Source organism: Ranitomeya variabilis, chromosome 6, assembly GCF_051348905.1.
Source record: "Ranitomeya variabilis isolate aRanVar5 chromosome 6, aRanVar5.hap1, whole genome shotgun sequence".
Classification (NCBI taxonomy): Eukaryota; Metazoa; Chordata; class Amphibia; order Anura; family Dendrobatidae; genus Ranitomeya; species Ranitomeya variabilis.
Window position 1 is genome coordinate 366,565,544 of NC_135237.1, and position 21,152 is coordinate 366,586,695.

The 21,152-nt window shown below is 44.2% G+C and overlaps 1 protein-coding gene and 3 pseudogenes across 1 annotated transcript in view; 3 read left to right on the plus strand and 1 right to left on the minus strand.

The window, feature by feature from the left end:
* The first annotated feature begins 6,758 nt into the window (after positions 1-6,758).
* On the plus strand, positions 6,759-6,974 carry LOC143783633 (U2 spliceosomal RNA; annotated as a pseudogene).
* A 4,101-nt stretch (positions 6,975-11,075) lies between these two features.
* Positions 11,076-11,294, plus strand: LOC143783627 (U2 spliceosomal RNA; annotated as a pseudogene).
* A 1,191-nt stretch (positions 11,295-12,485) lies between these two features.
* On the plus strand, positions 12,486-12,701 carry LOC143783613 (U2 spliceosomal RNA; annotated as a pseudogene).
* Positions 12,702-16,850: 4,149 nt separating this feature from the next.
* LOC143782504 (Y+L amino acid transporter 2-like) overlaps positions 16,851-21,152 on the minus strand; it is a 117,789-nt gene continuing 113,487 nt past the window's right edge. Inside the window, exon 10 of the mRNA XM_077269999.1 lies at positions 16,851-17,263. Coding sequence (XP_077126114.1) covers positions 17,181-17,263 — 83 coding nt within the window. The 3' untranslated portion in view covers positions 16,851-17,180. The remainder of the gene's footprint in view (positions 17,264-21,152) is intronic.

Below are 21,152 nucleotides of genomic sequence, written 5' to 3' on the forward strand. Positions count from 1 at the left end.
ATCACAGTGGACACAGGGAGGTACGTGCTCCTTTCCTCCCAGCACCCCCTCTCCTATCCTGGCTTGCCACTTATGCGGTTTACCGCTTACCTGCGGAGGTCCCTCCCCTGACCCGGCGCTCTTGGCGGTGATCCCTGGCGTGCTGGACGGACGCTGCTGGAACCTGTCTTCTGCCTTGCAGCGGTGCATGTGGCTGGAGGACGCGCCGGCCGGCGGCTTTGCTGGACAGCTTCAATTTCCGTAGCGGCGCTCTGCTCCCCTGGCGGCCCAGCGACTACCCCGGATACCTCACTGATGTCGGTGTGAGGAGTAGGGGATTTCCCGCCAGTCCCAGCGCCATCTTGGAATCGCCGCGTGTTATCAGAAGAATCCCTGGGCTTTCAAGGGGGGAATTGTGCCTTGCTGGAGTCATATCTCATCTGCAGCTTACAGCTGCACACCGTCTCCTGCTGCCCCATACCCACCCACTTACCACCTACGGAGCTGGATAAACTACAGGTGGGAGGTGTGGACACTACCACCAGTGTGCATAAATAAGGGGAGCTGCATCCTAGGCTAGGATCGCTTTACATCTGCAGCCCATATATATACACTCTATTTCCTGCTGCCCCAAAGCCATTTATCTAGCCACATGATACCCTCTTACTGACAGTAAGGATACATTGCATTCCAACTGGTGGTATTTTTGTTGGGCCTAGGTGTATTGACACCTGATGCCCAATCTGAATGCTAACACCACAATCAGTATACTTTGGGGAACATACCCGAGGCTAGATGAGGGTGGTTTGGCGGCAATGAGCTTCAATTCCCATTAAGTCCATAATTACCCCTATTAGCACGCCGACTACTGCAAAAAAGGACTTCGGAGTCCCCTTCTTCTATCCTGAACACCGGCAAGCTACCATGCCAAAGAAAGGTGGCTCCTCTCAGCCGGCAAGCCGATCAATAGCAGATCTGCTGTCCGATTCTGGCAGCTCCAAAATGGCGGCCACGGCTCCAACCCCAGATATCACTAACACCCTCGCCACGCGGCAGGACACTGCAGGGGACAGCGAGGAGGGGCTGGCACAAGAGGACACTGTGGTGCCTACAGCTATTCTTATAAAAACCCTCCAGGAGACATTCAGGCAGGAACTGACTCTTGCTATGAAATCAGTCACGGCACAAATGCAGGAGATACTACAGCGCACCTCCTCACTAGAGGACAAAATGGATACGGTGGCAGATGCGCTTGAAGAAGACCAGGAACAAATAAGACAACAAATGGAGTGCATTCATGAGCTAGAAATTAAGTGTGAGGACTATGAAAATCGATCAAGGAGAAGCAATCTTCGTATAAGGGGTCTCCCTGAATCAATAGTGTCACTGAAAGAGACTGCATCTGGTCTGTTCTCTGCCCTTCTCCCACAGGCAGACCCGACCACGTTACACATCACTAGGATACACAGAGCACTGGGCAAGCCAAGGTCTGATAATACTCCAAGGGATGTAGTCTTGAAATTACACTACGAAGAGACCAGAGACCTCATTTTAACAGCAGCTCGGGACTCCCCAAATCTCCCAGGTGTTCCAAACTCAGTTCATCTATATGCTGACATAGCTCCCGCCACTCTGAACAGGCGCAGGGAGTTCAGACCACTCACTACAACTTTGCAAGCTGCCAAAATAAGATATAGATGGGGCTTCCCATTCGCCCTGTCTTTCTCCCACGATAATAAGCTCTTTACATGTCGATCATTTGAGGAGGGAAGACGTGTGATTGAGCAATTGGGTTTCAAGATTCCAGAAGATCCACAACCTCTGCTTCAGAGGAAACCCAGACCGAGTAGGGAGTGGAAAGAGGTCCCAAGAGTAACAAGAAGCCAACGTGCGATTGTCACTTGAAAGATATTGAACAATGAGGCGTTCCCATTTAACTGTATCAATCACTGCTTCTCTCTGCGCTTAATACCTAAGAGGGCTGTAGCTCATCTAAGAAAGAATGATTTAAGTTGTTCGGATGGAGTTGGAGGATTTTGATACCTCCCAAGGAGCTCACTTATATTCCTCCCTTTCCTTTACCCTCCCCCCCCCCTTTTTTTTTTTTTTTTTTTGGATAGTCGGTGCAAATATTTTCACGGGGTCCTATGGTTGTACGAAGTTTCATTATTGCTTTGCTATGGCTACCCGTGATATTTAACAATCCGAAGGGGCTGGACTTGTTAGGGGTTTTCACACGTTACCCATTTTGGTGAAGCCTGGTCGTTTCCACATAATATGGACCACCAGTTCACTAAGTTGCATGGGCTTTTAGCCCATTTGATTATAAATGTTTGTTCTATGTTGTCTTGTTTTGTCTTCTTCCCCCCCCCCCTTCTATTGTATTTGCTTTAAGTAGGTCCGTAGATGTCTGCTCGAAATCCTCTACTTCTTTGCATGGCCTCCAGGTGGATCGTTACCGGGAGATGCTCAGGGTTGGGAGAAAACTTAGGGGTAAGCCTTTATATGCAACACTAACCCAGCCCGTCTATGTGTAGGGTCTTATCCCATAATGTAAGGGGGTTTAATTCCCCCATCAAACATAAAAAGGCCTTCCTGGACTATAAAAAACAGAATCCTGATGTCCTTTGTCTTCAGGAGACACACTTCTCTACCTCTTCATGCCCAAAGTACTTTGACCAGAACTATTCTCGCGTTTTTACATCTTCAGGCACAAGTAAAACAAAAGGAGTAGCAATTTTCCTCAAAAACAATTTCCCAATACAGATAACAAATTCCCTATCAGATGATGAGGGTAGGTTCTTAATCCTACTAGGCACATTACAAGGGCAAAAACTTTGTTTAATAAATAGCTACCTCCCAGCCTCATCTCAATTTCAGGTTTTTAAGTCCATTTTAAACAAGCTGGATAACTACTCTTTCCAGCACCTGATATGGTGCGGAGATTTTAATTTCACGATAAATCCAACATTAGACAGCAATGCTATAAGACGTACTGACATCACTAAAAATGAGAGGAAAAAAATCTCCCGATTATTAATGGTCCATCACCTAGCAGACATATGGAGAGAGATGAATGGTAATAATAGAGGTTATACGTACTACTCTCCCGCCCACAAAACATACTCCAGAATAGATCTTCAATTGACAAAAACCACCTCACTTCCCACAGTCCTATTCTCACGCCACGTACATTCGGCATGGTCTGACCATTCAAATTCAATGTGTCCACCTCTAGCTTATACAGATGGAGACTTAACGAATCACTACTTACTGACCCTGAGATCACAAATACAATTAAGGACGAATTAATCGAATATTTTAAATTTAACACTTCTGGTGATGTATCCCCCGGAGCCATTTGGATGGCACACAAGAAATTTATAACGGGCTCAATAATTAAGTTGGCTGCTCAAAGGAAAAAAACGAGAACTGAACTACAAACCAGATTAGAAAATAAATTGGCAAAACTAGAACAAGCCAACCAGATGTCCACCTCTCTCTACCTTTCCAAACAAATTCAGGAGACCAAAACTCAATTAGATGCCATCCTCACCACTAGAACTGAGAAGGCCTTGACTTGGACGCGAGCCAAATTTTACAAATTCGCTAACAAGCCGAGCAAACTATTAGCTCGCAAGTTACGTTCTAGGGAAATGATCAACACAATTTTTTCAATAAAAGATGGTTCGGGGAGGATGTCGTCCCACCCAGATAATATATATAGAACATTCCACGAATATTACTAAAACTTATATACCCAGCCCAAACCCTTATCTCCTCACCCGATTCAACAATTTCTACAAAACCTGCACTTACCTAAAATCACAGATGCAATAGCTAAACAACTACACTCCGAAATATCTATGGAAGAGATCCAATCAGTTATCAAAGCGTTGAAAAAGGGAAAGGCCCCCGGCCCTGATGGACTCACGGCCATTTATTACCAAAAATTTGCTGAAATTCTTTCACCCCACATCAAAAACTTTGGAGATGCCCTCCTTCATGGCTCAAAAATGCCCCCAGAGTTTCTGGTTTCCCATGTTACAATTCTACCTAAGCCAAAAAAAGACCATTTACTGACCAAGAACTTTAGGCCTATTTCTTTACTAAATGTGGATTTAAAAATATTCACTGCAATTATCACAAGTAGAATAAATCACATACTGCCCTCTCTTATTCACAAGGACCAGGTGGGGTTCATCCCATCTAGGCAGGCCCCGGACAATATCAGACGTAATATAAACCTTATCCACACGGCAAACTCCCGCAAGGAACAACTTTTAATACTAGCCTTAGACATTGAGAAGGCATTCGACTCACTCTCCTGGAACTATCTCTTTCAAGTCCTATCTAAATTCGGTTTCACTCGGGAGTTTATAGAATGTATTAAATTACTCTATGACTTTCCCACAGTGTATCTGAAGCTCCCGACGTTGAGCCCTTCTCCCATATCTATTCAGCGTGGTACCAGACAGGGATGCCCACTCTCCCCGGCATTATTTGCTTTGGCCATGGAGCCCTTGGCAGAAGCCATTAGAACGAATCAGAACATTACTGGATTAACTAACTTAGGCGATCAATACAAGGTTAGCTTGTTTGCAGATGACCTCCTTTTGACTATTACCAATCCCCATACAACAATTCCCAATCTCCTCTCTCTGCTTAATATATTTGAAGACATTTCAGGGCTGAAAATTAATATAGACAAATCAGAAGCTCTCTTTATCAATACCAGCAAAACTATGCAGGATAATATCACCTCCCAATTTAAATTCACAAAGAGGGACAATTATTTAACCTACTTGGGAATAAATATTACAACAAACAGAGCTAACCTTTATAAATGGAACTACACGCCACTTATCCAGAATCTTCACACTGACCTATGCAGGTGGGCTTCGCTAAACCTATCTTGGCTGGGTAGGATCCACACAATAAAAATGGTGACCCTCCCGAGGTTGTTGTACCTTTTTAGATCTCTCCCAATACCGATTTCAGCTAAAACGTTTTCAGGTCTTCACGCCATGATCTCTAAATTTATATGGCAGAATAAAAGGGCTAGAATCCCCCAAAAATTAATGTTCTTCCATAGAAGACATGGTGGAGTCTCGCTTCCAAATCTATCCCTATACTATAAAGCGGCACAAATAGCACAACTAACAAGTATATGCGCCCAAAATAACAAGCCAAGGTGGGTTCATCTGGAGACACACCTTATTAAGCCACTCTCATTGCCAGGCCTTATGTGGTCTACGGGAAAAATCCCCAAACAACTATTTATAACAGCACCTTATACTGCTCACTCTTTCAATTTGTGGAGAAGAGTTAGATTCAAATATTCACTGCAATCAGACCCCTCCCCATTAACCTCTATATTAGGTAACCCGATGTTCACTCCTGGCCTGGACTCACGTTTGTTCACTTGGTGGATATTGAGAGGGATTACCACAATAAAACACTTGTGTGACCCTTTCGGTGTCCTGATGGACAGAGCAGAATTCGTGAGGAAGTTTGAACCCCCGATTAGAGAAATAATGCACATTAATCAGATTTTGCACTTTGCAGGTAGCCTAACTCATGGTAAGCGCCCCGTTCCTGTTTCTGGTTATGAACAAAAATGCCTTTCAGACCCAATGGGAAGGGGGACAATATATTTGCTTTATTCTATTATAAACCCACCCCATGATATGAAGAAGTTGGGTTTCATGAGACGGTGGGAGGAGGAGTTGGGTGTTGAGCTGACGTTGGAGAACTGGAGGAGGTGTTGTGACACGCTAACTAAGGGTAGTCACCAGTCATCTTTAGTGGAAACCTCGATCAAGGTCCTTCATAGGACTTATCTAGTGCCAACTAAACTTCATAGCATATTCCCCAATGTCTCGAATTTATGCTTTCGGGGATGTAATCTACCTGGGGACATGAAACATATATGGTGGACTTGCCCAGTGGTGTCCAACTTATGGCAAAAGATAAACCTTCTAGTTGACCAACTGGCGGGGAAAAAAACCAATCTGGATGCCTCTGTTTTTCTGCTGGGGGCGAGACACCCGGCTTTCCCTAAAAATCTATTTAAGTTGGTTTCTTTTCTCTTTATGGCTACTAAAATTCACATTGCTTCGAAATGGAGGAACCCCACGTTGTCGCTACGTATGGTTAAGGAAAGGATGAATAACATTATGTTCTATGAACGCATTGAGGCCACTAGAAATGATATATGGGATCAGTTCTTTAAGATATGGGGCCCTTGGATGGATCTACAACCTAATTTACACTTGAGTCAGACTCTTCATCTGTCCCCCTAGCAATTTGATTCTGTGGGGATAGCGGTTGTTATAAATTAAAAAGTAAATGCAATTTTCCCTCTCCTTCATGTTCTTCCCTTGTGTTGTTTTTGTCTTGTCCACCCTTGTATCTACAAGGAATATGTGTTCTTATATTATTCAGTTATAGACTCCCCTGCGAGGGAGCTCATTCACATTGCAATTTCATGTTATGAATGTTGATGTTGAAATTTCAATAAAACCTTTTTGAAACTAAAAAACAAGTGGCTCACAGCTTGAACAAACAGCAGAACTGTCATTGTGAAGGCGTCCGGTATGCTAAAATGTCCTCCTCAGGGCAATCTTTTGCTCCATCTCCCCAAAGGGTACCAGTGTTAGGCCTTGGTGCGGCACAAGGGTGAAACGCTTTCTGGATATTGCTTCTCAGCCTTTCGGCTAGGGTCAAGGAGCAGCGTTAGGCCTTGGTGTGGTGAAAGTGCTAAACCATATCTGGTTATCGCTGCTCGGCCTTTCGGCTGAAATCGTCGTCGTCGCCGCCACTCAAGATCAAGTGTAGCACCTGTTCTTATCAGTTTAATATCTGATACATCTCCTATTTGGGGACCTTATATTAAATGGATTTTTAGAACAGGGAGATGGAAAAAGAGCTTGCTCTGTGCACTCCACGCATTGAGCGGTTATTGCGGTATCTCCGGGAACAGTGCACTCCTTCTCTGATCCGGCTTATAAATGCAGATTGAATTGAAATCAGCACAAGTTGTGCTATAACCCATTATGTGAATTCTTTTCAGGGTCAAAGTTGCACATTTCAGATGCGAAATGCATTTTGCTTGATTTAACTTGACCAATTGCAACATTTTCTGTGCGCATTGTTTGCCTCTAGGCATGTCAAGCATTGTATTGCGTTCAATCTGAAATCTATCAATCAATCAATCAATCAATCAATCAATCAATCAATCTCTCTTTACTGGTTGCAACCAGCGTGTGCAGATGTGGACATGTATTTGGCCTTTGTTACAGTGTTGCAAATAGACCAGCTACAAAGTTAGGCCCCTTGCTATCAGTACTTAGTGCTTTCATTTAAGTAACCCATGACTCTGAGTAGTTCTGCCATACATACCACATTTGGGACAGCATGATTTCTTTTGGAAAACGTTGTCTCCCTCTTGTGGACCACTGACTTTTAAATGTTGGTGCATAGGTATTTAAAAAAAGGAAAAATTGTGTCTGTGCTGATCATGAATATGCTGCCTATCAACACCTGTGTGAGTATTCTAATGCTTTCTAGCAACCAGGTGCGCTGCCTGCATTAGATAGAATCTGCGCGCGGAACCCTCACGTGTCACAATGGGCCCTTGGCCATGGTCTGGAACCCTCACGTGTCACAATGGGCTGGAACCCTCAAGTGTCACAATGGGCCCTTGGCCTATAAAAGGCAGTGCGGTGGCAGTCCTCTTCAGTCTGCTGCTGGACCAGTGGTGGGCAGCATCGTGATAGGTAGGCAGCAGGGTCTATACCCCGCATCAGGGAAGACAGCTGCTCGCTTGTGTTTTTTTTATTTTCTCTCTCGCACACTGTTATGACCCCAGTGGACAGGGTCTCAGAGGAACGTGTAAGTCTGCGAGATTCAAAAATCCAGCTCATAGGGCTGTGGTAACTGGGTTGACCAAATAGCTACTCCTAACGCCAACACTAGAAGTAGCCGGGGATCATGCCTACGGTGATCGCTAGATGACTCGCGCCAGCCGGAGAATCTAACTACCCCTAGGAGAAGAAAACAAAGACCTCTCTTGCCTCCAGAGAAAGGGACCCCAAAGCAAGATACAAGCCCCCCACAAATAATAACGGTGAGGTAAGAGGAAATGACAAACACAGAAATGAACCAGGTTCAGCAAAGAGAGGCCAGCTTACTAATAGCAGAATATAGCAAGATAACTTATCTGGTCAACAAAAACCCTATAAAAATCCACGCTGGAGATTCAAGAACCCCCGAACCGTCTAACGGTCCGGGGGGAGAACACCAGCCCCCTAGAGCTTCCAGCAAAGGTCAGGATACAGATTGGAACAAGCTGGACAAAAATACCAAACAAAACAAAAGCAAAAAGCAAGGAAACAGACTTAGCTTGAAATACAGGAACCAGGATCATAGGACAAGAGCACAACAGATTAGCTCTGATTTCAACGATGCCAGGCATTGAACTGAAGGTCCAGGGAGCTTATATAGCAACGCCCTTGAACTAACGGCCCAGGTGAGGATATAGGAAAAGACAGAAGCTCCAGAGTCAAATCACTAATGACCACTAGAGGGAGCAAAAAGCAAAATCACAACAGTACCCCCCCCTTAGTGAGGGGTCACCGAACCCTCACCACGACCACCAGGGCGATCAGGACGAGCGGCGTGAAAGGCACGAACTAAATCGGCCGCATGAACATCAGAGGCGACCACCCAGGAATTATCTTCCTGACCATAGCCCTTCCACTTGACCAGGTACTGAAGCCTCCGCCTGGAGAGACGAGAATCCAAGATCTTCTCCACCACGAACTCCAACTCGCCCTCAACCAACACCGGAGCAGGAGGCTCAGCAGAAGGAACCACAGGCACAACGTACCGCCGCAACAAGGACCTATGAAACACGTTGTGGATAGCAAACGACACAGGAAGATCCAGGCGAAAGGATACAGGATTAAGGCTTTCCAATATCTTGTAAGGACCAATAAAACGAGGTTTAAATTTGGGAGAGGAAACCTTCATAGGAACAAAGCGGGAAGAAAGCCACACCAAATCCCCAACACGTAGTCGGGGACCCACACCGCGGCGGCGGTTGGCAAAGCGCTGAGCCCTCTCATTTCTAGTCAGGATTCTATCACATTGCATCAAATCAGGTGTCCGTTCAGACAACACCATGAGGGAATTTGCGGTTTTTCTATCACATTGCATCACATCAGGTGTCTGTTCAGACAACAACATGAGGGAATTTGCGGTTTTGCGCTCCCGCAACCGCCGGTCAATTTGAATAGCCAGGGACATGGTATCATTCAGACCTGTGGGAATGGGAAAACCCACCATAACATTCTTAATGGCCTCAGAAAGGCCATTTCTAAAATTAGCGGCCAGTGCACACTCGTTCCAATGTGTCAGCACGGACCATTTCCGAAATTTTTGGCAATACACCTCAGCCTCGTCCTGGCCCTGAGACATAGCCAGCAAGGCTTTCTCTGCCTGAATCTCAAGATTGGGTTCCTCATAAAGTAAACCGAGCGCCAGAAAAAACGCATCAATATCAGCCAATGCCGGATCTCCTGGCGCCAACGAAAAAGCCCAATCTTGAGGGTCACCCCGTAAGAATGAAATAACAATTTTTACTTGTTGAGCAGAGTCTCCAGACGAACAAGGTTTCAGGGACAAAAACAATTTACAATTATTCCTGAAATTCCTAAACTTAAATCGGTCTCCTGAAAACAGTTCAGGAATCGGAATCTTGGGTTCAGACCTAGGATTTCTGGTAACATAATCTTGTATACCCTGCACACGAGCGGCAAGCTGGTCCACACTTGTAATCAAGGTCTGGACATTCATGTCTGCAGCAAGCTTAAGCCACTCTGAGGTAAAGGGGAAAAGAAAAAAAAAAAAATAATAAAAAAAGAAAAAAATGAGAGAGGGAAAAAAAAACCCTCAAAATTTTCTTTCTTATAATCCCACTTCTGCAATGCATTAAACATTTAATACTGGCCTGGCATACTGTTATGACCCCAGTGGACAGGGTCTCAGAGGAATGTGTAAGTCTGCGAGATTCAAAAATCCAGCTCATAGGGCTGTGGTAACTGGGTTGACCAAATAGCTACTCCTAACGCCAACACTAGAAGTAGCCGGGGATCATGCCTACGGTGATCGCTAGATGACTCGCGCCAGCCGGAGAATCTAACTACCCCTAGGAGAAGAAAACAAAGACCTCTCTTGCCTCCAGAGAAAGGGACCCCAAAGCAAGATACAAGCCCCCCACAAATAATAACGGTGAGGTAAGAGGAAATGACAAACACAGAAATGAACCAGGTTCAGCAAAGAGAGGCCAGCTTACTAATAGCAGAATATAGCAAGATAACTTATCTGGTCAACAAAAACCCTATAAAAATCCACGCTGGAGATTCAAGAACCCCCGAACCGTCTAACGGTCCGGGGGGAGAACACCAGCCCCCTAGAGCTTCCAGCAAAGGTCAGGATACAGATTGGAACAAGCTGGACAAAAATACCAAACAAAACAAAAGCAAAAAGCAAGGAAGCAGACTTAGCTTGAAATACAGGAACCAGGATCATAGGACAAGAGCACAACAGATTAGCTCTGATTTCAACGATGCCAGGCATTGAACTGAAGGTCCAGGGAGCTTATATAGCAACGCCCTTGAACTAACGGCCCAGGTGAGGATATAGGAAAAGACAGAAGCTCCAGAGTCAAATCACTAATGACCACTAGAGGGAGCAAAAAGCAAAATCACAACAGCACACCTCCTCCTGGCACTCAGTAGTGCACATTGGAACAAAGGGGGAGGGTTACAATAGGTGGGGTTATGCAGATTAAAAACAAGTGGCTCACAGCTTGAACAAACAGCAGAACTGTCATTGTGAAGGCGTCCGGTATGCTAAAATGTCCTCCTCAGGGCAATCTTTTGCTCCATCTCCCCAAAGGGTACCAGTGTTAGGCCTTGGTGCGGCACAAGGGTGAAACGCTTTCTGGTTATTGCTTCTCAGCCTTTCTGCTAGGGTCAAGGAGCAGCGTTAGGCCTTTCTGTGGTGAAAGTGCTAAACCATATCTGGTTATCGCTGCTCGGCCTTTCGGCTGAAATCGTCGTCGTCGTCGCCGCCACTCAAGATCAAGTGTAGCACCTGTTCTTATCAATTTAATATCTGATACGTCTCCTATTTGGGGACCTTATATTAAATGGATTTTTAGAACAGGGAGATGGAAAAAGAGCTTGCTCTGTCCACTCCACGCATTGAGCGGTTATTGCGGTATCTCCGGGAACAGTGCACTCCTTCTCTGATCCGGCTTCCAAATGCAGATTGAATTGAAATCAGCACAAGTTGTGCTATAACCCATTATGTGAATTCTTTTCAGGGTCAAAGTTGCACATTTCAGATGCCAAATGCATTTTGCTTGATTTAACTTGACCAATTGCAACATTTTCTGTGCGCATTGTTTGCCTCTAGGCATGTCAAGCATTGTATTGCGTTCAATCTGAAATCTATCAATCAATCAATCTCTCTTTACTGGTTGCAACCAGCGTGTGCAGATGTGGACATGTATTTGGCCTTTGTTACAGTGTTGCAAATAGACCAGCTACAAAGTTAGGCCCCTTGCTATCAGTACTTAGTGCTTTCATTTAAGTAACCCATGACTCTGAGTAGTTCTGCCATACATACCACATTTGGGACAGCATGATTTCTTTTGGAAAACGTTGTCTCCCTCTTGTGGACCACTGACTTTTAAATGTTGGTGCATAGGTATTTAAAAAAAGGAAAAATTGTGTCTGTGCTGATCATGAATATGCTGCCTATCAACACCTGTGTGAGTATTCTAATGCTTTCTAGCAACCAGGTGCGCTGCCTGCATTAGATAGAATCTGCGCGCGGAACCCTCACGTGTCACAATGGGCCCTTGGCCATGGTCTGGAACCCTCACGTGTCACAATGGGCCCTTGGCCATGGTCTGGAACCCTCACGTGTCACAATGGGCTGGAACCCTCAAGTGTCACAATGGGCCCTTGGCCTATAAAAGGCAGTGCGGTGGCAGTCCTCTTCAGTCTGCTGCTGGACCAGCGGTGGGCAGCATCATGATAGGTAGGCAGCAGGGTCTATACCCCGCATCAGGGAAGACAGCTGCTCGCTTGTTTTTTTTTTATTTTCCCTCTCGCACACCTCCTCCTGGCACTCAGTAGTGCACATTGGAACAAAGGGGGAGGGTTACAATAGGTGGGGTTATGCAGATTAAAAACAAGTGGCTCACAACTTGAACAAACAGCAGAACTGTCATTGTGAAGGCGTCCGGTATGCTAAAATGTCCTCCTCAGGGCAATCTTTTGCTCCATCTCCCCAAAGGGTACCAGTGTTAGGCCTTGGTGCGGCACAAGGGTGAAACGCTTTCTGGTTATTGCTTCTCAGCCTTTCGGCTAGGGTCAAGTAGCAGCGTTAGGCCTTTCTGTGGTGAAAGTGCTAAACCATATCTGGTTATCGCTGCTCGGCCTTTCGGCTGAAATCGTCGTCGTCGCCGCCACTCAAGATCAAGTGTAGTACCTGTTCTTATCAGTTTGATATCTGATACGTCTCCTATTTAGGGACCTTATATTAAATGGATTTTTAGAACAGGGAGATGGAAAAAGAGCTTGCTCTGTCCACTCCACGCATTGAGCGGTTATTGCGGTATCTCCGGGAACAGTGCACTCCTTCTCTGATCCGGCTTCCAAATGCAGATTGAATTGAAATCAGCACAAGTTGTGCTATAACCCATTATGTGAATTCTTTTCAGGGTCAAAGTTGCACATTTCAGATGCCAAATGCATTTTGCTTGATTTAACTTGACCAATTGCAACATTTTCTGTGCGCATTGTTTGCCTCTAGGCATGTCAAGCATTGTATTGCGTTCAATATGAAATCTATCAATCAATCAATCAATCAATCAATCTCTCTTTACTGGTTGCAACCGGCGTGTGAAGATGTGGACATGTATTTGGCCTTTGTTACAGTGTTGCAAATAGACCAGCTACAAAGTTAGGCCCCTTGCTATCAGTACTTAGTGCTTTCATTTAAGTAACCCATGAGTAGTTCTGCCATACATACCACATTTGTGACAGCATGATTTCTTTTGGAAAACGTTGTCTCCCTCTTGTGGACCACTGACTTTTATATTTTGGTGCATAGGTATTTAAAAAAAGGAAAAATTGTGTCTCTGCTGATCATGAATATGCTGCCTATCTACACCTGTGTGAGTATTCTAATGCTTTCTAGCAACCAGGTGCGCTGCCTGCATTAGATAGAATCTGCGCGCGGAACCCTCACATGTCACAATAGGCCCTTGGCCATGGTCTGGAACCCTCATGTGCCACAATGGGCTGGAACCTTCACGTGTCACAATGGGCTGGAACCCTCACGTGTCACAATGGGCCCTTGGCCATGGTCTGGAACCCTCACGTGTCACAATGGGCCCTTGACCATGGTCTGCAACCCTCACGTGTCACAATGGGCTGGAACCCTCATGTGTCACAATGGGCCCTTGGCCTATAAAAGGCAGTGCGGTGGCAGTCCTCTTCAGTCTGCTCCTGGAGCAGCGGCGGGCAGCATGGTGATAGGTAGGCAGCAGGGTCTATACCCCGCATCAGGGAAGACAGCTGCTCGCTTGTTTGTTTTTTGATTTTCCCTCTCGCACACCTCCTCCTGGCACTCAGTAGTGCACATTGGAACAAAGGGGAGGGTTTTACTGACAGTTATTCTAGTGCCGTGTTCATGTACAATGGAGGTTCTGGTGCTGCATTCATTCACTAATGGTAGTTCTAATCCTATAGCAGTGTATATTAATCCTTAATTTCTCAGATAAAGTGCTACATGCTATGTTAAGAAAGTTGTGTGCCATCTGACAAGTTAAAGGGCACCTGTCACCCCGTTTTTTCCGTATGAGATAAAAATACTGTTAAATAGGGCCTGAGCTGTGCATTACAACAGTGTATTTTGTGGACCCCGATTCCCCACCTATGCTGCCAAAATACGTTACCAAAGTCGCCGTTTTCGCCTGTCAATCAGGCTGGTCTGGTCAAAAGGGCGTGGTGTCTTCCCCCAGATCTTGCTTATCTGTACGTTGGTGGCGTAGTGGTTTGCGCATGCCCAAGGTCCCGAATCCACTGCACAGGGGAGTGAAAACATCGCGATGTGCATTATTTCCCTGTTGATCGGTGGGGGCGGCCATCTTCCTTTGGCCGCGTGTGCGCAGAAGCGGCGCTCTGCTGGCCGCGGCTTCAGGAAAATGGCCACGGGATGCCGCACGTGCGCAGATGGAGATCGCGGCGGCCATTTTCCTGAAGCCGAGATGCGAATTCTGCTTCAGGAAAATGGCCGCCGCGATCTCCATCTGCGCACGCGCGGCATCCCGCGGCCATTTTCCTGAAGCCGCAGCCAGCAGAGCGCCGCTTCTGCGCACGCGCGGCCAAAGGAAGATGGCCGCCCCCACCGATCAACAGGGAAATAACGCACATCGCGATGTTTTCACTCCCCTGTGCAGTGGACTCGGGACCTTGGGCATGCGCAAACCACTACGCCACCAACGGAAAACTAAGCAAGATCTGGGGGAAAACACCACGCCCTTTTGACCAGACCAGCCTGATTGACAGGCGAAAACGGCTACTTTGGTAACGTATTTCGGCAGCATAGGTGGGGAATCGGGGTCCACAAAATACACTGTTGTAATGCACAGCTCAGGTCCTATTTAATAGTATTTTTATCTCATACGGAAAAAATGGGGTGACAGGTGCCCTTTAAGGATTACTACATCTGGATTTATGTTAGGGACACTAAACTTTTTTTAGTTTTGTAGGAGGGAGGAAAAATCGGTGTCCTACCTCAGTGTGCTGTGTAATATGTGAAAATCTTGTAATCTTTTGAAATACTGCAATAACACCTATTACATTATTAATGCTTTCACATTATCACTCAATACACCCATTACATTATCAAAACCTTCAACAAACTCACACAAAAAAACTACTCTGCAGTGAGCTTGTGAGCAGGCAGAAGCACTGACCTTCTGCCTGGTATGCACAAAGAGTGGTATACAAATGCCACAGAAAGTTTGGTTCTATACTACCCTCATATAACCTTGTCAATAAGTGACTGACTCAAATAAAAAATACAGGTTTCCTATGTAAATGCCATATACCGTACCATAATAATCTATATATATAATTGTCTAAGGGGTTTTCCGTCTGTCTGTCTGTCTGTCTGTCTGTCCTGGAAATCCCACGTCTCTGATTGGTCGAGGCTGCCAGGCCTCGACCAATCAGCGACGGGCACAGCATGGCGACGATGATGTCATAATGGAAATCCCGCATCTCTGATTGGTCGAGGCCGCCAGGCCTCGACCAATCAGCGACGGGCACAGTATCGACGTAGATGTCATAATGGTTGCCATGGCGACGATGATGTCATAAAGGTTGCCTCGACCAATCAGCGACGGGCACAGTCTGCCGCGAATTCTGGAATCATCATTGTCCATATACTACTGAGACATGCATATTCTAGAATACCCGATGCGTTAGAATCGGGCCACAGTCTAGTCTATATATATAATTGTCTAAGGGTTTGTCTGTCTGTCTGTCTGTCTGTCTGTCCTGGAAATCCCGCGTCTCTGATTGGTCTAGGCCGTCAGGCCTCGACCAATCAGCGACGGGCACAGCATGGCGACGATGATGTCATAAAGGTTGCCTCGACCAATCAGCGACGGGCACAGTCTGCCGTGAATTTGCCTCGACCAATCAGCGACGGGCACAGTATCGACGTAGATGTCATAATGGTTGCCATGGCGACGATGATGTCATAAAGGTTGCCTCGACCAATCAGCGACGGGCACAGTCTGCCGCGAATTCTGGAATCATCATTGTTCATATACTACGGGGACATGCATATTCTAGAACTACTAACACTGACCTACAAAGCCATCCACAACCTGTCCCCTCCCTATATCTCTGAACTAATCTACCAATATCTTCCCTCACGTAATCTTCGATCCTCACAAGACCTCCTACTCTCCTCTACACTTATTTGTTCCTCACACAACCGTCTCAAAGATTTCTCCCGACTATCCCCCATCCTCTGGAATTCTGTGCCTCAACATGTCCGATAATCCACCACCCTCGGATCCTTCAGACGTAACCTGAAAACCCATCTCTTCAGGAAAGCTTATAGCCTGCAATAACCATTCTGCTGCCTCACCATCACCCGAGCTGCCTCCTCACCACCACCGGAGCTGCTGCACCCCGACCTTCTGTCTCTTCCCCATTATCCCATAGAATGTAAGTCTGCAAGGACAGGGTCCTCTCCCTTCTGTACCAGTCTGTCATCATAAATTTGTTGACTGTAAGTGCAGCGCCCCAGAGTCCTGGTCGTTGCAGTAGTGTTGTTCTTCCACCAGGGGGAGCAATATTACGTCTGAAGGCAACTCTGGGAAGCCCTGGGGATACACTCCACCTGTGGGGAGGTATACCATCAAGCTGCCATAACATCACCCCAGCGGACCCCTAAGCAGTGTCGGTCGGTCACCCTGACCGAATACCACAGGTGGCATCACGAACACTATTCCCTTTAAAGACCTTTCCCTTTTAATACGGATGTCCCTAGGGCCACGGACCGGGTCAGCCACCGTGACATCCCCACTGAGAACCGAAGGACCCGGCTCCGAGTACCCCACTGCTCTACTGGGGGCGATCCATAAACAATATCTATAACTTTGTATGTAACCCCCTTCTCATGTACAGCACCATGGAATTAATGGTGCTATATACAGTAAATAAATAATAATGAATACATTTCTGAACACATTGGAGGAAACTGTAGACTTTTAGCTGCTTTTACTCTACAGTCATTGTAATGTAACACATTTACTGTAGCTGCTCAACTTTCATAAACCTAATGTTTTTGCAAATAAATAATGTACATGTATTACATATATATATAGCCATAAAGGGACACTCCAAGAAAAACACACATACAACATTTATTTGGGGTTCTTTGCTGTTGTCAAATCCTTGTGTCATTTTCTACCCTTTTACGCCCAGTACTTGGCGTAACACAATGTATTTATTTTACCAGGAGTGTTCTTTTACCACTACAAGTTGTAATATTAAGGGACAGATTTTGCAAGTTGTCAGGTATGCAGGATCTTTTTATTTCAACTTATCCTCTTCTTCATCAGCTGATTCCACAGGACAGCACATGCATAGCTTCTGTGTGCACAGGGAAATTGAACCTGTAAGCAAATCAGTTGATCAATATCATTATGGGAAGAATATATCTAAGACTGTGTTAACACATATTGGAACTGATTCACTAAAATTGCTTACATTTTAGACAATGCATGGTTACATATGTTGATAATTCTGGTGCTTCTTTAGACTGTTTCAGTTTATACAGTTGTTGGTTGGCTTACTTTGGTATTCAAACTTTTGTCAACACTTGGCACAATTTTGTTACCCATGATCACAATTTAGTCCACCCTCCTCTCTCCAACCCCCTTCAATGTGCCTGGCACTTGTCGAAAATGCATAATAAATTCGGCCCAAGACATTAACCCTTTGCATCTGCAGCAATTTTTGTCTTTATGTTTGCATTTTTCCCTCCCCTTCTTCCAACTGTTATACCTTTTTAATTTTTATGTTGCCATAACTGTATGTAGTCTTGTTTTTTTTTTGTGTGGAATGAGTTGAAGTTTTGAGTGACACCATCCAAAAAAATAGTTTTGAGGGCTTTACTTCTATGGGATTTACAGTCTAGTAAAAATGACTAGGAAACATTACTATTTTTTTTAACATGTCAAAAAGAAATTCTGAAGTATGTAATTTTTTTTGTGTTGCCACTTTCCAAGACTCATAGCATTTTTATTTAATTGTCAATGGAGCTGTATGAGGGTTGTCTTTTGCGTAACAAGCTAACAATTTTATTGATACCAGATTAAAATACATATGACACTTAGATAGATTTTTTACTGCATTTTTTTAAGGGAGGTGTGATGAATGAGAAACCTTGATTCTGGTGTTTTGATTATTCTATTCTTTACACCATTTACCATACATGTTAATTAGTTTTATATTTTGATGAACTGAACTTTTATGGACACTGCAATATGAAATATGTTTATTTTTTATCTTTATTGGGGGAAAAGAAGTGATTTGAATAGTTTTTACTTTTTTTTAATATTTTTAAAACATTTTTTTTTAACATTTTTACTTCATTTTTTAGTCCCCCTAGGGGACTTGAACATAATGATTGCTTTTACTAGTGAAGATAACTGTATTCTATAAAGGCAGCCTGCAGCTGAGCTTTATGGGAGTACCAAGATGGCAGTCTTTGGGTGACAAGGGAGCCAATCAGTGCCCCACAATCATGTCGTGTAGGACCGATAGAAGCCAATACACACATGTACTAGCGACCGCTCCAAAAATGGTGACTCCAGCACTGATGTACATGTGATTTTGTGCTAAGACAGTTTTTGGCACACATTTTAAGCTACATTTCTAGCCCCTGCGGCTTCGTATGTCGTATCGTGTTTGCCACATTTGTTGCGTTTTTTTATGTATGTTTACATAAAAAGTAAAATACACTGTTTAATAAAACAATGCGTTTGTGATCCAACTACTAAATCATCAAATATGACAACCAAATGAAAAACAGATCAAAAGGATAACCGACTCAAACCGATGGCAAGATACAAACGTCATATAATCTGTCCTAGCATATTTTATCAACCACAAAGATAAAAAAAAGATAGTTTCAACATAAGTAATGTATCATAAAAGATCAATACTCTTGACTGACAAAATAACTTGAATAATCATTGTATAATTGTGATTATGTCAGAACATTACAATTCTCTAGACTACTCCCTCTCTGGTCAATGATGAGAAACTAATGCTAGGATATTGTGACTTACAGCTATTTTAAAATCTTGTTGTAAAGCTTTAATGAAGAAAGGTGGACAAGAGACAATAGGTTTTTTGGTCCGGGGTTATACAGAGACTTTTTGTACAGCAACTGGTTGATGTTAGCTATTAACTATACACCTACAGGCCAAAGAAATACATTGCAAGAACATTTAGAAATGTACATGATCATTTATTCTCCTGTAATAAAACAAAAATAAAAAACAATATCCCTCACCTGTTCGTCGTTAGTAGTACAACAGCTGGCATGTGCCCACAATGGGTGCGAGCGGAATCGCGATCTGCCCACCCCCATTAACTAGTTAAATGCCGCTGTCAAACTCTGACAGCGGCATTTAACAAGCACTGCCGGCCGCGCGGCCGGAAGTACGCGCACCACTGACCCCGTCACGTGATCGGGGGTCATCTGTGCGTTGCCATCACAACCAGAGGTCTCCTTGAGACTTCTATGGTTGTTGATGGCAGATTGGTATGAGTGCCACCCTGTGGTCGGCGCTCATAGCAAGCCTGTAATTCTGCTGCATTGAGGTGATCTGTGCATCACCTCTATGTAGCAGAAGTGATCGAGTAGAGGACGCTTCTAGCCTCCCATGGAGGCTATTGAAGCATGCCAAAATTTAAAAAATGTGTTAAAAAATATAAAAAAATATATAAGTTCAAATCACCTCCCTTTCGCTCCAATCAAAATAAAACAATAAAAAAATCATATTTGGTATCGCCGAGTTCAGAATCGCCCGATCTATCAATAAAAAAGGATTAACCTGATCGCTAAATGGCGTAGCGAGAAAAAAATATCAAAGCGTCAAAATTACGTTTTCTTGGTTGCCGCAACATTGCATTAAAATGCAATATCGGGAGATCAAAAGAACGTATCTGCACAAAAGTGGTATAATTAAAAACGTCAGCTCGGCACTCAAAAAATAAACCCTCACCTGACCCCAGATCATGAAAAATTGAGCCGTTAACCTGTATCGGAAAATTGTGCAATTTAAAAAAAAACATTTTTTTTAGCAAACTTTGGAATTTTTTTTGTCACAGATAAAAAAGAACCTAGACATGTTTGGTGTCTATGAACTCGTAATGACCTGGAGAATCATAATGGCAGGTCAGTTTTAGCATTTAGTGAACCTAGCAAAAAGTCAAACAAAAAACAAGTGTGGGACTGCACTTTGTTTGCAATTTCACCGCACTTGGAATATTTTTCCTATTTTCTCGTACACGACATGGTAAAACCAATGGTATTGTTCAAAATTACAACTTGTCCCGCAAAAAATAAGCCCTTAAATGGCCATAATGACGGATAAATAAAAAAGTTATAGCTCTGGAAAGAAGGGGAGTGAAAAACGAAAATGAAAAAAGCTCAGGGGGTTAAGGGGTTAATATTCTATCTTTCAATGTTAAAATTAACCTACCCTTAAACTTACAAAACCAGCAAGGGATCAAATAATTATTTCCCTCACTGTCTGTGTGTATATATAAACACTATTGTTCAAAAGTTTAGGGTCACCCAGATAATTTTTTGTTTTCCATGAAAACTCATACTTTTATTAATCAAATGAGTTGCCAAATGAATTGAAAATCTAGTCTAGACATTGACAAGGTTCAAAAAAAAGATTTTTGTTTGAAATAATAATTTTCTCCTTCAAACTTTACTTTTGTCAAAGAATGCTCCCTTTGCAGCAGTTACAGCATTGCAGACCTTTGGCATTCTAGCGGTTAATTTGCTGAGGTAATCTGGAGAAATTTCACCCCATGCTTCCAGAAGCCCCTCCCACAAGTTGGTTTGGCTCGATGGGCACTTTTTGTGCACTATACGGTCAAGCTGCTCCCAAAACAGCTCAATGGGGTTGAGATCTGGTGACTGCGCTGGCCACTCCATTCCAGATAGAATACCAGTTGCCTGCTTATTCCCTAAATAGTTCTTGCATAATTTGGAGGTGTGCTCTGGGTCATTGTCCTGTTGTAGGATGAAATTGGCTCCAATCAAGCGCCACCCACAGGGTACAGCATGGCATTGCGACATGGAGAGATAGCCTTCCTTATTCAAAATCCCTTCTACCTTGTACAAATCTCCAACTTTACCAGCACCAAAGCAAACCCAAACCATCATATTACCTCCACCATGCTTGGCAGATGGCGTCAGGCACTGTTCCAGCATCTTTTCAGTTGTTCTGAGTCACAAATGTTCTCTGTGATAAA